At 38.3% G+C, this 14,156-nt stretch overlaps 2 protein-coding genes across 2 annotated transcripts; both read left to right on the top strand.

The window, feature by feature from the left end:
- The first annotated feature begins 200 nt into the window (after positions 1-200).
- Positions 201-3,905, top strand: rnf11a (ring finger protein 11a). The gene is made up of 3 exons (XM_065295272.2): positions 201-646; positions 1,239-1,402; positions 2,306-3,905. The coding sequence occupies exons 1-3, from the start codon at positions 548-550 to the stop codon at positions 2,475-2,477; spliced, it is 435 nt and encodes a 144-aa protein (XP_065151344.1). The 5' UTR covers positions 201-547; the 3' UTR covers positions 2,478-3,905.
- A 313-nt stretch (positions 3,906-4,218) lies between these two features.
- On the top strand, positions 4,219-11,630 carry get3 (guided entry of tail-anchored proteins factor 3, ATPase). Its single transcript, XM_065295271.2, has 7 exons — positions 4,219-4,390; positions 5,166-5,313; positions 7,481-7,629; positions 9,785-9,935; positions 10,008-10,115; positions 10,202-10,399; positions 10,486-11,630. The coding sequence occupies exons 1-7, from the start codon at positions 4,248-4,250 to the stop codon at positions 10,612-10,614; spliced, it is 1,026 nt and encodes a 341-aa protein (XP_065151343.1). The 5' UTR covers positions 4,219-4,247; the 3' UTR covers positions 10,615-11,630.
- The last annotated feature ends 2,526 nt before the right edge of the window (positions 11,631-14,156 follow it).

The raw sequence follows: 14,156 nt of genomic DNA, 5'->3' as shown, positions 1-14,156 counted from the left end.
TTGGGTATTTTCCTTTTCCGCAAAGCTGCTTGGCGAAGCTGTAAAGCTTGCAAAACTGAGAACGCTATGGAAATAAAGTTGCATCAAATCTATATTTGTATTAATATTTTTGTGTTTAAGTGCGTTTTTAAAACTTAATTTGTACTACTGTTACCTTTTTCCTCAAACAAAGCAAAACTTCATTACCCACAGTTCACCGACAAACGTACTTCCGGTCCGAGAGTTTGTAAACAATGAAAGGAGAGATGGAGTCGTCAAGAGGTCTCACCTAAAAATATTACCTTATTGGATATCCAGGCCACAATAAATACACGTTACATGTCAAACACGTCTGCAAGGGATCAATCAACGGGGCAAGACACAGTTGCAAGCTTTTTCAAAAATATATTTTTGTGTGTGAAATCGGACCGCGTTTGTTTTGCCACAAACCAGACAGATATCAGACACAGCGTGAGAGGAGCAACTGTGAGGAACCCCTCCGGGACAAAAGCATTTTCAAATCCACACAAAGGTAAATTTGGAGGGGCTGTCGTGAAGCCTGAGCCCAATGGGGAACTGTCTGTCTTCTCAAGGAGCCGATGATCTGTCCCTGCTGAACGAGTCTGAGGGGGCGAGTCTGCCCGGAGAGCCTCCGCCACCCTACCAGGTGCGACCCCTAACACACAGCAGAGTTTGAGACATTTCACAGTGTGTCGTTGTGTTATTGTGTTGACATGCCGTGTCATCTTTATTTAAAAGAGAAGAAAAGTTATACAGTTGCAACCTTTTACCCACATTGAATAGACATTTGGTCTAGTGATCTTTAGTCTGTCTGTATTGATTGTCACTTGACGTCTCTTCTTTTACAGTCATGGATGGACATAGTACCTTGATACCATTGTATTTAATAAGCTAGCAGGTGCTTCACGTTATGCAATGCCTTTACTTTGAACTCAAAATTATAAATCATATATCAGATATATCGGATAAGCAGTGCATGAATAAGCCATAGTCTGTATAAAACAAACAATAATATAGCAAGTCTGTGTTAGAGTTATATAGTAATAAAAGTGCAAATAATGTTGACATAGGTTTGTACAATTTATGGGACACTCGGGATGGCTGTGTTTCCAATGCTTTTGTTTTGAATAGGTCTTTGAATTATACTGATTTATTCTGTTTGTAATAAGCCCTCCTGTGCTTTCTAACCACATGTGAGCTTTATTAATGATGTGATCAAACACTCGTGTGACCCCCAGGAGCGAGTGCAGGTGTACCATCCTACGCCCAGTCAAACCCGGTTGGCCACTCAGCTGACGGAGGAGGAGCAGGTCCGTATCGCTCAGCGGATCGGGCTCATTCAACACCTGCCCCGTGGCATCTTCGATCCGGGCTCAGAACCTTCTGATAAAAAGATCAAAGAGTGAGTGATGTCCAAAGTGATGACCGCTTTTTAATTTAGTTTGTGTAAAAAATGTCCAAAAGTGAGTTTAAAGGGATTTTTTTAGCTCAAAATGAAAAGCATGTCATCATTTACTCACCCTCATGTTGTATGAGATATTTTAAAGGGGACATATCATGAAAATCTGACTTTTTCCATGTGCTATAATTGGGTCCCCAGTGTTTCTATCAACCTAGAAAACGTGGAAAAAATTACCGTTCTCTGCAAGCATGTAAAAAATTGGTCATTTAAATTTGGCTCCCCTTGTGATGTCATAAGGGGATCTTACTATAATAATACCTCCCCTTAATCTGCACTGTCCAGCCACGGCAGAAGAGAAATAATTGACAGCACAATTGAGTTTCAATTTCAACAAACCACTATCATGGCGATCTGTGTTTGCTTTTCATCAGCTCATTTGCATTTAAAGGGACACAGACAAAAGCACAATTTTGCTTACACCTACAAAGTGACAATTTTAAAATGTTATAAAAAATAATCTGTGAGATATTTTGAGGTTAAACTTTACATATGCACACTGGGGACATCAAAGATTTATTTTACATCTTAAAAAGGTTTTGTGATATGTCCCCTTTAAGATATTTACCCATTGACTCCCATAGTATTTGTTTTTCCTACTATTGAAGTCAATAGGAACCATCAACTGTGTACTAATCACCATTTATCAAAATATCTTCTTTTGTATTCAACAGAATAAAGCAACTCATACATGTTTAGATTACAACATGAGGGCGAGCAAATGATGACATCATTAAATTTTTTGGGTGAACCATTCCTTTAAGAATGTAAATTTGCATTATGAATGTAAACAGGATAAGTTTTTATTAATAATTGATAAATGCTGTAAATTTTGACCTTTTCCAGGTGTGTAATCTGCATGATGGACTTTGAATACGGCGACCCAATCCGGTTCCTGCCCTGCATGCACATCTATCACATGGACTGCATTGACGCCTGGCTGATGCGCTCCTTCACTTGTCCTTCCTGTATGGAGCCCGTCGATGCCGCCCTGCTGTCTTCCTACGAGACAAACTGAGAGTGCCCGCGCATACCAAGGGTCACCGAGTCACGTCAGCCGAAAAAGCTCTGCACTGCTGGCCACAGTAGTATAAATAAAGGAAGGTGTGTGTATTCACAGACTGTGAAACAGTGTTAAACTCGAGAGGGTGTTTAAAAACCTTTTACTTGCATGTCAAAGCGCTTTTCAAACATATATACATGTAATGTGAAGTTAAACAAGGTGGAAAACCACCAAAGCATCTCTGGTGAAAATAGAGAGGGATTCAAAGTTAAACCATTATGGTTTTTTTTCACGTTCCACCCAAATTCACCAAATGTGCAATGCGTATTAAAGGGACTCACGCGCCCATCGTCAAAATTTTACTAATGAAGTTATCGCCTGAACTTTTTGAGTCTGGTGGGCGGGGCTATGAATGTGCCTTTGATGGCTTAGTATTAAAATGCTGAAAACTTTATTTAAATGAGAAACGCTTTTGAAAATTGATTTACATGTCATGCTAATATTTTTGTCTTTACTTTCAGTATCATAACACACTAGGCTGTTGAGCTGATAGTTTATCTTTCCGTACTATATATCATGATCACTACATAAAAATTTATCTTGCCTGTGTGTAATGTAATTTTGTGTTTAGTTGTATTTAGGTTGGTAATGAGGTTGTTTAGTGGTAGACTTTAAGTTTTGCCTCGTCAGCTGCTGTTTACAGTGGTTTGGGAAACTTGGTTGCCCAAATGTCATTACATGTCAGATCCTGTATGTCTCCAAATATATTTGTCCTGATCTTGTGAATCGAACTTTTTATTGTTTACTCTGAATTTAAATGTTTTGATGAGAATAGTAATGATACAATCACTTTAAAAATCTGTCCACTATATTTTAAGTGGATGCTTTACAGCAATTCCAAGTACTGCTACATTTTTCATGAATAGTGCAAAAATGTTTGAAATGAGAAAAATCTGTGAATGCTTCTGTTATTTCTGATAATGCTTGTATTGTCATTTAATCTTTTTTTATATGTCCTCTGTAAAAAAAAAAAATGATCTTGCAAAAAAGAAGCAGTTGTTTTTTTTGTTTAGTTCTGGGAATGGTTAACTAGACCAGACTGAATTAATATCCTAAAACCAGCCTAGAAAGTAAAATGCTCTTAGACTTCATTGCTTTATCCAGTGATATTATTGGTTCCAAATTGAAATGTAGCTCTAGCACCTATACACCTATGTGAAGTACAATCATCACAACATTTGATGCATTTTGTTAAATTAAATAAAAAATAATAATAATTTAATAAGTTGCTTGTTGGTGCCATATAAATGTACAGTAAGTTTGAAAAAAAAGGATAAAGCTAAATTAATAATAACCATTTATACTATTATCTGTGTTTTGTTTGTGTGCAATAATTGCACAAGAATAAGACTGTAACACAATAAAAGTTGCCAAATTCTTTCAGATTTGCATGTTTGATTTGCACACTTGAACAATGCACAATAAAAATATTAAACTTTTCTACCCACTAAATTCTCAAAATGTTACATTGTAATTATTACAGTGTTTACACTTTAAAATAATAAAATACAAACGATCACTTCTCGAAAATTCGCATTCACTGGAAGTAGTTGGTCCATCCCGGCTGAGTCATCTAGAATGCTAGTCACACTTCCGGTTGAAACTGCGCGCTCTGTGACGGCCATGTTGGATCTAAGCTTCAGTCGTTCCTGCGTGTTGTTTGTGCTACTGCGGAGCCAAAATGGCGGAGTGTGCGACTGCCGCGTTGGTACAGTCCAGCGCAAGATGGCGACTTCGATGGAAGACGAGTTTGAAGATGCGCCTGATGTGGAGCCTTTAGAGCCTACATTAAAAAACATAATAGAGCAGAAATCCCTCAAATGGATCTTTGTCGGGGGTAAAGGGGGTGTTGGAAAGACCACGTGCAGGTGGGTGAACGAATGCGCGTGTTATGTAGACGAGAGCTTGTTAGCTGTCAGTGCTGCAACAACACAACACTTGTTAGTCATTCATATATTTCTTCCATAATAATCTTTTATGTAGATATTAAATGTTGCTGAAAATATGGAGAACCAAATAAACACATTCGTTTTTGTTTTAAATCAGGAAGTCTAGCATCAATTTTATATTACACTACTTAAGCAGTCGTTCCTGAGATTTTATATTTCTAACATTTCTTTATAGTTTTGTCTGTTAAGTCATTTGTGGGAGACATGACAGTGTATTGATAGTTCATTTCAATGTATGTATATGTAAAAATTAACAGCTATCTTATTTATCTTATTTTCTTTTATAAGATACACATACTACTTGCCCAAAATCACGTACATTGAGAGTACATACTACTTTAGATGAAGTGCATACTTCATAACTGTTATGTACGTATTGTTAAACAATACGATGTATGAGTGCAGTATGCATACAGTCCAAAATATATTATATCCAATTATTTTTTATTGTCGTGATCGGTTTTTTACTTTACCATTTAACCATGAGTTACCCATATTACTTGCACTTTAAAAGGTACACCTGGTTAACAGTTTTCCAGGTTTTTTTATTTATTACGTTTAAGAATTCAGCTCCCTATGCATCATGGGATTGAAAAGTGCCTATCCGATCCATACTGGGAAGTCTTGCCAAAAGTATTGGATCATCCCGGTACTTCCTGCATTTCATACATCCTTTTTTCCTGTTGTGTTTCAGCTGCAGTTTGGCGGTTCAGTTAGCAGCGGTTAGAGAGAGCGTCCTCATCATATCCACAGATCCAGCGCATAACATCTCCGATGCCTTCGACCAGAAGTTCTCCAAGGTGCCCACCAAGGTCAAAGGCTATGAAAACCTCTTCGCCATGGTGCGTCATCATCCGTAGACACTCTTTTATGTTCACTACTAAATGTGTTCATGCTAAATTAGAATAATGAAGAATCTTTTGATTGATTTATTACTTGCCATTCATTTAATGAATGTGCTTTAGTTAAGTGCTTTAGCAGACATTGATGGTTGCCATGGTGACTGGATGAAGCTCTGGTCTTATTATTACGTGTTAAATATAATGTAATGTGATGTAAAATCTCTCACAGATGGCTTTGAGATCATTAATCAGAATGTGCTTAAGGATTGGTCTTAAAGCTTTACCGTATTTTCTGGACTACAAGTCGCTCCGGAGTATAAGTCGCATCATTTAAAAATGCATCACGAAGTTGAAATAACAGAGGTCGCAGTGGACTATACGTCACATTTATTTAGAAAATGATTTCACAAAATCCAAGCCCAAGAACAGACATCTAATCTGGAAAGGCATGTTATTCAACAAAACAATAGCACACAGAACAACAGGCTGAATAAGTGTCTATATGTAAACGTAACATTATTAGTTATTTACACGATACACAATACCGTAAAGAACATACCTGGAAGGTTGAATACATGGATATCAGCTGACGTCACTCACTTGTCTTCTGCCATTTTAAGGACTTGAAGTGGTCGCAAAAGAACTAGAAGCTATGCCTTCAATATGCTGTGAGCATCAAAATCGCTATTTTAACAACACTAAGAAGGCTCAACACAACATGATATTTTGCTCGAAGTATCGCCTATGTCTCTACATGTGAACTCGAGCATTGAGAACATTGTTTGTGAACAGAGAGTTAACTAAAAAGAAGGTTTTGAACAACTGACTTTGGATGATTTGGCGTCCGCTCGCCGCCTTCTTCCCAGTCAAGATGTATCGATCTCCAATTGCGACGTAAGGAGGGAGGAGAGTAAAGATTGGTATCTCCTAAAGCATAGTTCCATAAAAATGCACGGATAAGTCGTTGTTTTGTCGCAAGTGAAAAACAATATTGACCTTCTAGTTGAAAAAGGAGCCTCATATGAGATTCATTCATTCCCCTTCGGAAATTGATTATTTACGTCTGGCAGAGATGACAAGCGGACACCATAACAGCCAAAGTCAGTTGTACAAAACCTTTCTTTTTAGTAAACTCTGTGTACACAAACAATGTTCTCAATGCTCGCGTTCATGTGTAGAGATCCAGGTGATACTTCGAGCAAAGTTTCATGTTGTGTCGCGCCTTCTTATGTTGTAAAATAGTGGTAGTTCGGTAGCAGCGGACAGCGGCTGGAAGAACGCATCAGGGATCGAGAAGGCATCACACCCTAACCAAGATATATATTTTTTAAAGTAGCGTTTATTTTCATGACAGTCGAGAAGCGACATGTTGTCTTTCGTAGCCCTTTACTGTATCCGTAAGAATCATAGACAGTAAAAGATAAGAAATCCGTAAATCGTAGCAAGGTAGCCAATGCTTGTCAATAGCCTACTGGTACTCGGTAGGTCCTCAAGATGGCGGCATGATGTAAAAGGTCACGTGACTGAAATCCATCTATAGGCTAAATTAACCGAACACACCAAGAAGAATGAAGTTTGCAGGCTTGTCATTCCACATCACTGAATTCATTGAATTACATAAATACAGGAGCAGCATATATGGAACTGCTGTGGCTGTAGACTGTAAGTTGTCTCTTGCCTCATAATTTTAAAATTAATTCATACCAACTTACAAGGCGCACCTGACTATAAGACGCAGCACCAGCCAAATATAAAAAAAAAAACGAGACTTATTTCTTTAGAAAATACGGTAATTTTACATAACTTCTTTGTAACTTCTTTAAATGGCACCTATTATGCAAAATCCACTTTTACAAGGTGTTTGGACACTTTGTCCTTGTTCTTTTAAATAATCCCCATTAAAACAAAGCCGTTTCATTAGACATCCTGTTTTGATTCTTTTATCAATGTGAGGTCACATTGTACAGATATTAAAACAGCTCCCACTCAAATAGGGGCATTTTGGACTATAATAAATGACCTGTGGAATATTTTGAACTGATACTTTACAGACACATTCAAGGCACACCTAAGACTTATATTACATCTTGTTAAAGATATAATAGGTGCCCTGTAAATTAAAAAAGTGCATGAGATGATCTGATGAGATCTGCGTTTCCCTTCATAGGAGATCGACCCCAGTCTGGGTGTGGCAGAGCTGCCCGATGAGTTTTTCGAGGAGGACAACATGCTGAGTATGGGGAAGAAGATGATGCAGGAGGCCATGAGCGCTTTCCCTGGCATTGATGAGGCCATGAGCTATGCAGAGGTCATGAGGTCAGACTCAAGACAGCGTTCTGTGTGAATTTATGTCTGTTGTAATTGTTAAATTTTTTTAAAAAACATTTACATTTTTAATTAGATTTGATAAAGTCAGGTCTGGAGAGTAGTTAAGTAAAAGTAGCAACGCTAGGTTTTATGTAGCTTGACGGTAGTTCAGTTACGTTTAAAACAGTGTAGCTTTAACAGTAGTTAAATACTTTTTCCAGAAATTAGTGTAGCGCAACCGAATGCTACATTACGCTGTGCCTACTACGCACCGCATCGTTGTCTTCTTCTCTTATGCTGCATTTACACCAACCGTATACAGGTAAGGGCGTGAAGGGCGAGTGATTTCAATGTTAAGTCAATGTGAAGACGCGTTGACGCGCGTCAGGAGATCCCGCGGCGCGGAAGACGCGTTTCCACCTCTTTCGCGCGTGAAGCTCCGGTGAAAGGCGCGATTTGAGCGTTGTGCGCGTTAAGCGCGAATTGTGCTTTTTGTGCATCTTGCGGTTCACGCGAATTTGCGGCTGACGCCCGAGTTGAAAAATTTGAACTTTGGCGGAATTTCGCGCCGCGTTAAACTATCAGGGGCCTGCTTGCTGCTGTGGTGGCAGCCCCGCCCGGAGTCACTCACTCAAGCAGTCACTCGAAGCTATATGACACAAGTTATTATTTCTATAGTGGAGACAGGAATAAAAAGGACCTCGCTTGGAAGAGTGTCAGTAAGGACTTTGGGCAACTTGGTAAGTTGTAATACACGCTTCACTTTTGAGTCACGTGACGTTTATCTACCCGCGCCGTTTATTTTTCCCCATAGTAAGGTTACCCAATACAAAACTGGTAACTCTCTTGATAAATGCACAAGTAACATCAGTCATCTTGCAAACAGACACTCGCACAGCAGTTGCCCCTCCCACAAGAAGCGGATTTTGCTTCGGACGCGCGTCAAATGCTTGCTTTTTCCGCGCGTCTACTCCGCTCTACATGCGCGAATGCATCCAAATTGTTCAAGCGGCAAACCACGCGCAGTAGACGCGATTTTGACGCCCAAACCGCGTTTGATGTAAACTCAGCATTAGATCACAAACTCAAATTGTTCATTACTGCCAACTATTGTTGTACGTGTATTTGCAGAGATCGTCTGATAATTGCGTACAAAAAGCGCAGGGTTAAAGTCGACACAATCATAATATTAATGGACGTGATTGAGCGGCATGACGGCAAAATTTGAAGATGTAGAGATTAATTGCCCACTGTCATATTTGTCCAAGTTCATATCTCTTAAAGAAACAAACAGTAAAGTTTACGTTTGTTTGTAATCTGTGCAAAATTCAGATTTGTCTATGTGTTTCGAAAGGAAGGGGTGACTTGTTGACTGAGCCGTTAGTTGCAATTCACAATCTCACCACTAGAAGCCTCTAAAAATCATTTTTTACTTCTTACTTTTTACTTTCAGGGCTGGAGCAATAAGACCTGTTAACTCTTTCCCCGCCATTGAAGAGTCATCTCATTAATTAAGAGAAAACGCTTCCCTGCCAATGATGGGGTTTTACAGCAATCCATATTTCTGCTATTATCCACTAGGTGGTGCTCTAACCCAACTTATAAAACACTAAAGCATCCACTGATCCAAAAACAGTAAAAACCTCTGAATATGTTTTGATCATCATTCTGAATCTGATCTCTAAGAAAAATTCTTCACAAATGCAATTATCTCAGCTTTCTGCTAAAAATTTGGTATTTTTGTTCTGTTCTTTCATTTGATATATTGTATGTTATTTATATATTTTTTTAAATAAAACTTTCCGGAAGGCATTAAACTTTTGTAAAAATCATAAAAATGCAGGCGCTGGCTGGCGGGGAAAGAGTTAATGCAAGACCTCTGCATTGAAACCTTCAATTTACAGAACTTAATGAATTAAGACCCCATATATTTTTTACACTTTTTAAATCAACTTGCAGGACATTCAAGCTAAATATTTGATCGGTATTTGTGTTCACTGGCATTTGAACCCATCACCTTTGCATTGCTAACGCAGTGAGCTACAGGAACATAAGATCCCACTTAATTTAGTCTTTGTTTTTTGTGTAAGAAAAATACATCCTCTCTCAACACAAGTGTCACATCCTGTCTCATTTACACCAGCCCGTCTGTTTTCATCTGTAGATTAGTGAAAGGCATGAATTTTTCAGTGGTGGTGTTTGACACGGCCCCCACAGGACACACATTACGCCTGCTCAACTTCCCCACCATCGTGGAAAGAGGTCTGGGTCGTCTGATGCAGATCAAGAATCAGATCAGCCCATTCATCTCGCAGGTATGTTCCAGGTGAACACCCAAAATTCTCACATTTATTTTGCTTGCATTAAGTTTTGTCGAACCGTCACAGATGTGTAACATGCTGGGTCTGGGAGACATGAATGCTGATCAGCTGGCGTCTAAATTAGAAGAGACTTTGCCTGTCATCCGCTCCGTCAGCGAGCAGTTTAAAGACCCGGTGAGTTTCGCACCTTAGCATCACGTGTGTGTTTAATCTTGGTGACTCGAACCTAACCGGCCGAATCCGCTTTGTGTCGCATACAGGAGCAGACGACGTTCATCTGCGTGTGCATCGCGGAGTTTCTCTCTCTGTACGAGACGGAGCGTTTGATTCAAGAACTGGCAAAGTGTCGCATCGACACGCACAACATTATCGTCAACCAGTTGGTTTTCCCCGACGGCGAGCGGCCCTGCAAGATGTGCGAGGCCCGACACAAGATTCAGTCCAAGTACCTGGACCAGGTGCGAGTTTAAGAGTTTGTAGCTTGTTCGAATTCTGTTTCATTTCAGCTCAATTTAATTTAATTTTGGTTTCTTTCCTTTCTCAGATGGAAGATTTATATGAAGATTTCCACATAGTAAAGTTGCCCCTGCTGCCCCATGAAGTTCGAGGAACGGATAAGGTCAACACTTTTTCCAAGCAGCTGCTGGAACCCTACAGCCCCCCCAAAAAGTGACTTAACTGCCACCGATCAAACCCACATACATAATACTTCTCATTGTCCTCTTCATCCTCAGATGTAGAAATACCCTACCAAATAGATACCAATACACACCTTAATTTCCTCCAATCAGATGCTCTCTTTCCTCATTTTATATGGTCATGTGATCTTTAATGAATGTTGGCTCATTTAGTTTCGATGGTAAGTTGCTTTGTGCCGATGGTGTTTGTGTTAAGGCATAAAACTGGATTCAGTTTTTGAACAGGTCTAGTATCAGTGTAAACGTCTGTTACTGGTTTAGCTTAACCTGGCACGTCTGGTTCAGGGTCAGTGTGTGGTGACTGACACAGTTAAGCTTTGAACTGGTCAGTATTGCTGTCGGTGGTCCAGATTGGGTCCAAATCTATTATATATCTTAAGGTATTTATAAAAAAATCTGATCTTTTCATTGAACTTCATTTTGCAGTGAATTGTATTTACTCTGTACAAACATTGCGATTCGGTTTATCTAATTTAATTTTTACAAATAGTTAATGTGATGTATTTATATAGACTTGAAATTTAGATAATTTCCGTACAGATCTTCTATTGGATTTATTTGAAAGATTTTTGTTTCTGGTTTATAGTTGTGACGCGCACGTATGTGTTTCAATTTCTCTCTTCTTTCCTTGAATACTATTTCTAGTGTCATCTTTTGGCAGTATTGTCCGCATGCGTCAGAAAACTGAAACAAGCTTAAGCCACTTGCAAAACTACAACCTGTCTGCCGAGATAACTATTCACTATACTGTACTACTGGTTTTATTATTCTGGTTTAATGCCTATAAGAAGCTGAACTACTTAATCACAAACCGGACGAAATATCAGACAGAGGATTTGGATCTTTTATCACTTATTGGTTTTCTTAAAGCTTCTTATTTATCTCGTAACTTGCTAATGCCTTTCCAAATCTGGCTTCTTTTTGTAGAAGCACACTGTGTTTCAAAACAAATACTTTATGAAATAAAACGTGCCCATCTACTGCAACAATGCCAGAGGTGTTTGTAGTCAATCTTTTAATAGATGTTTTGGCAAAATTGTAGAATTTATAAAGCATTAAAGGAATAGTTCACCCCAAAATTTTATTTTTCTCATCCTCACGATTAGGGATGCACCGATAGGATTTTTTTTTGTCCGTTACCGATTTAAACAGACAACTTCTGACTGATACCGATATTAAACACTTGTATACAATACTATACAGTTGGTCTATAAGCTAGTTTATTTCTGCATCAAATTATTTTTACTGAACATGGATTGGATCTAATTAACATTTAACTGACCAACATAATAAGAGAGGCACAAATTAAGCTAAAACAAATATAACAAGACAGCATGACAACCTTCAAAGGTGTTTTTTGATATTAAGCATTTATTTTATTAACAACATTAACTCATTTTTTTTTTTTTTTACATATAATGGGTTTCTTTATGCAGTTAATTAATAAAAAAATTATTGAAAGAATCCAAGGGGACTATTTTCAGGCACTACGTAATATCATTGCACCTCCTGCAACCATGTTACAGTAGAAAAGTCCTTGATTATTACGCTGGAATGAGAGTATAGTTTCTGCCATATCTGCCTAGAAAATCGCAACTTTTAATTTTCCATTGGTCTTAGTACACGATGTAACTACAGAAGAGTCAAGTTTTAAATAGGAAAAAAATATAGAAACTCTTTGGTTATTTTTTAGCACGATGCTAATGGTCTAATCAGATTCAATGGATTATGCTAAGCTATGCTAAAAGTGCTAGCGCCAGACATGGAGATCAGCTAAATGGATTCCAAAATGGTAAAAATCAAATGTTTAAGTGTCCCTTTAAGGATAATGACCAGGGACCACCAGACTCCATGTCTTCTAAATCCATACAGTACCTTTGACAAATTTGAGTTTTAATTCAGATGAAGTACTTCTAAGTCCTACCAGGGGCAATTTCTGTAATTTGGAGTGACTGGAACCTCAGTTGGGAACATTTGACCCTAACAGGTGCGCCTACATATCCAGATCACTAGTTTGATTAAGGTTACGCATACACAAGATAGCCCTGGTTTACCCCTTAATATGCAACATAAATTTAAGCTATACTTTCACCTACATTATAGTAAAATGAATGTATATTCTGTATGAATGTATTGCCGGTTCACTTTCTTGGAGTCTTTCTGGAATGCCTGGCTGTCATTCTCTATCCATCAGTTTTGTGAATCACAGTGGGATACTTCACTAACAAGCACCGGGCACAGATTTGTCCCAGGGGCCCCCGGTCGCTCCATGCGTCACCGGCGGTGTGCAACAGACCTTTAATAGATAAAAGTTCAATAGAAAAATTAATGTTTTTATGCAATAGTAACACAAACGAATACATGTGCACATATTTTTCACTCTCAGAAAATGGTTCCTCTAAGGTTACTTTTAAAAGGTACACTGTCAGAAATAAAGGTACAAAACTGTACCTTTTGTGTCACTTGGGCTGTACCCCAAGTTTCCGTTTGGTACAGGAATACAAAACAAAATACAATTTTGGGTAGATTACTGTACCTTAAGGATCTACATTGTTAGGAAAAAGTCAAAACATGTACCCTAGCTGTCAGTGGGGCAGCACCCTTTAAAAAGGTAATTGTATGGACCATTAGGTACAGATATGTAAACGTTTAGTACCAATATGTACCTTTGAGATACTAATATGTATTTTTGAGGTACTAATAAGCTCTTTTTGGTCCCATTATGTACGTCTGAGGTACTAAAATGAAATCCTTAGGTGCAAAGCTGTACTTTTTGAAAGGGTTTTGTACCTTTATTTCGTTAGTGTTTTTTTTTATAATTATTTTCTAAGATATTTCAAAGTCTTGCATATACAAGAAATTTGTAACATTATTGTCCAGGGAAAAGAAAAAGATCCAGCTTAGTTAACATTTTGCTCTTTGATGAAAATAATTTGTGGGGCAAGTTGTCACAGTGGGTCCCTGCTCTTTAATGTTACAGATTTGACAGGAACACTCTTGCCTGAAATATTGAAACAAGTTAAAGGCATGTATACTTGCAATTGTGATAAATAGCTTTACCACACTCCTTATGACTCTGGATGGGTTGTCAGGTTTTTTTCTTCATTTGAAGTCCCACCTCCAGATTACAAGAGCGGTTGACTCCATCTCACAACATAAACACTTGCAGCCTGCCTGGATGCGTAATACGCAGGTCCTCTGGAGTATCCTACATTAATATGCATTTAAACATATCTGTTATCTCAAGGTGAAAGGGTAAGTATGTATCATTTTGTTTATTAATTTAGTTCATTCACATAGTTTTAGTAAGAGAGATGTTGTAAAATGCCATGCAGTGTAGATTGTGGAGATATGATTGGTTGCTTTCCACACCTTATGGGAAACTAAACACCTGCTGATGTAGTTCAGTATGTTTATAGTAAACCCACATTCACCGGTTCTTAATATTTTGCATGAAGTTTGTCCCACGGGATCATAGCAACATCATATCGGACACATCTGTGTATCATATAGACTC

Source organism: Paramisgurnus dabryanus, chromosome 4 (genome assembly GCF_030506205.2).
Source record: "Paramisgurnus dabryanus chromosome 4, PD_genome_1.1, whole genome shotgun sequence".
In the NCBI taxonomy this organism is placed as follows: Eukaryota; Metazoa; Chordata; class Actinopteri; order Cypriniformes; family Cobitidae; genus Paramisgurnus; species Paramisgurnus dabryanus.
This window is presented reverse-complemented; position numbering and strand designations above follow the sequence as displayed.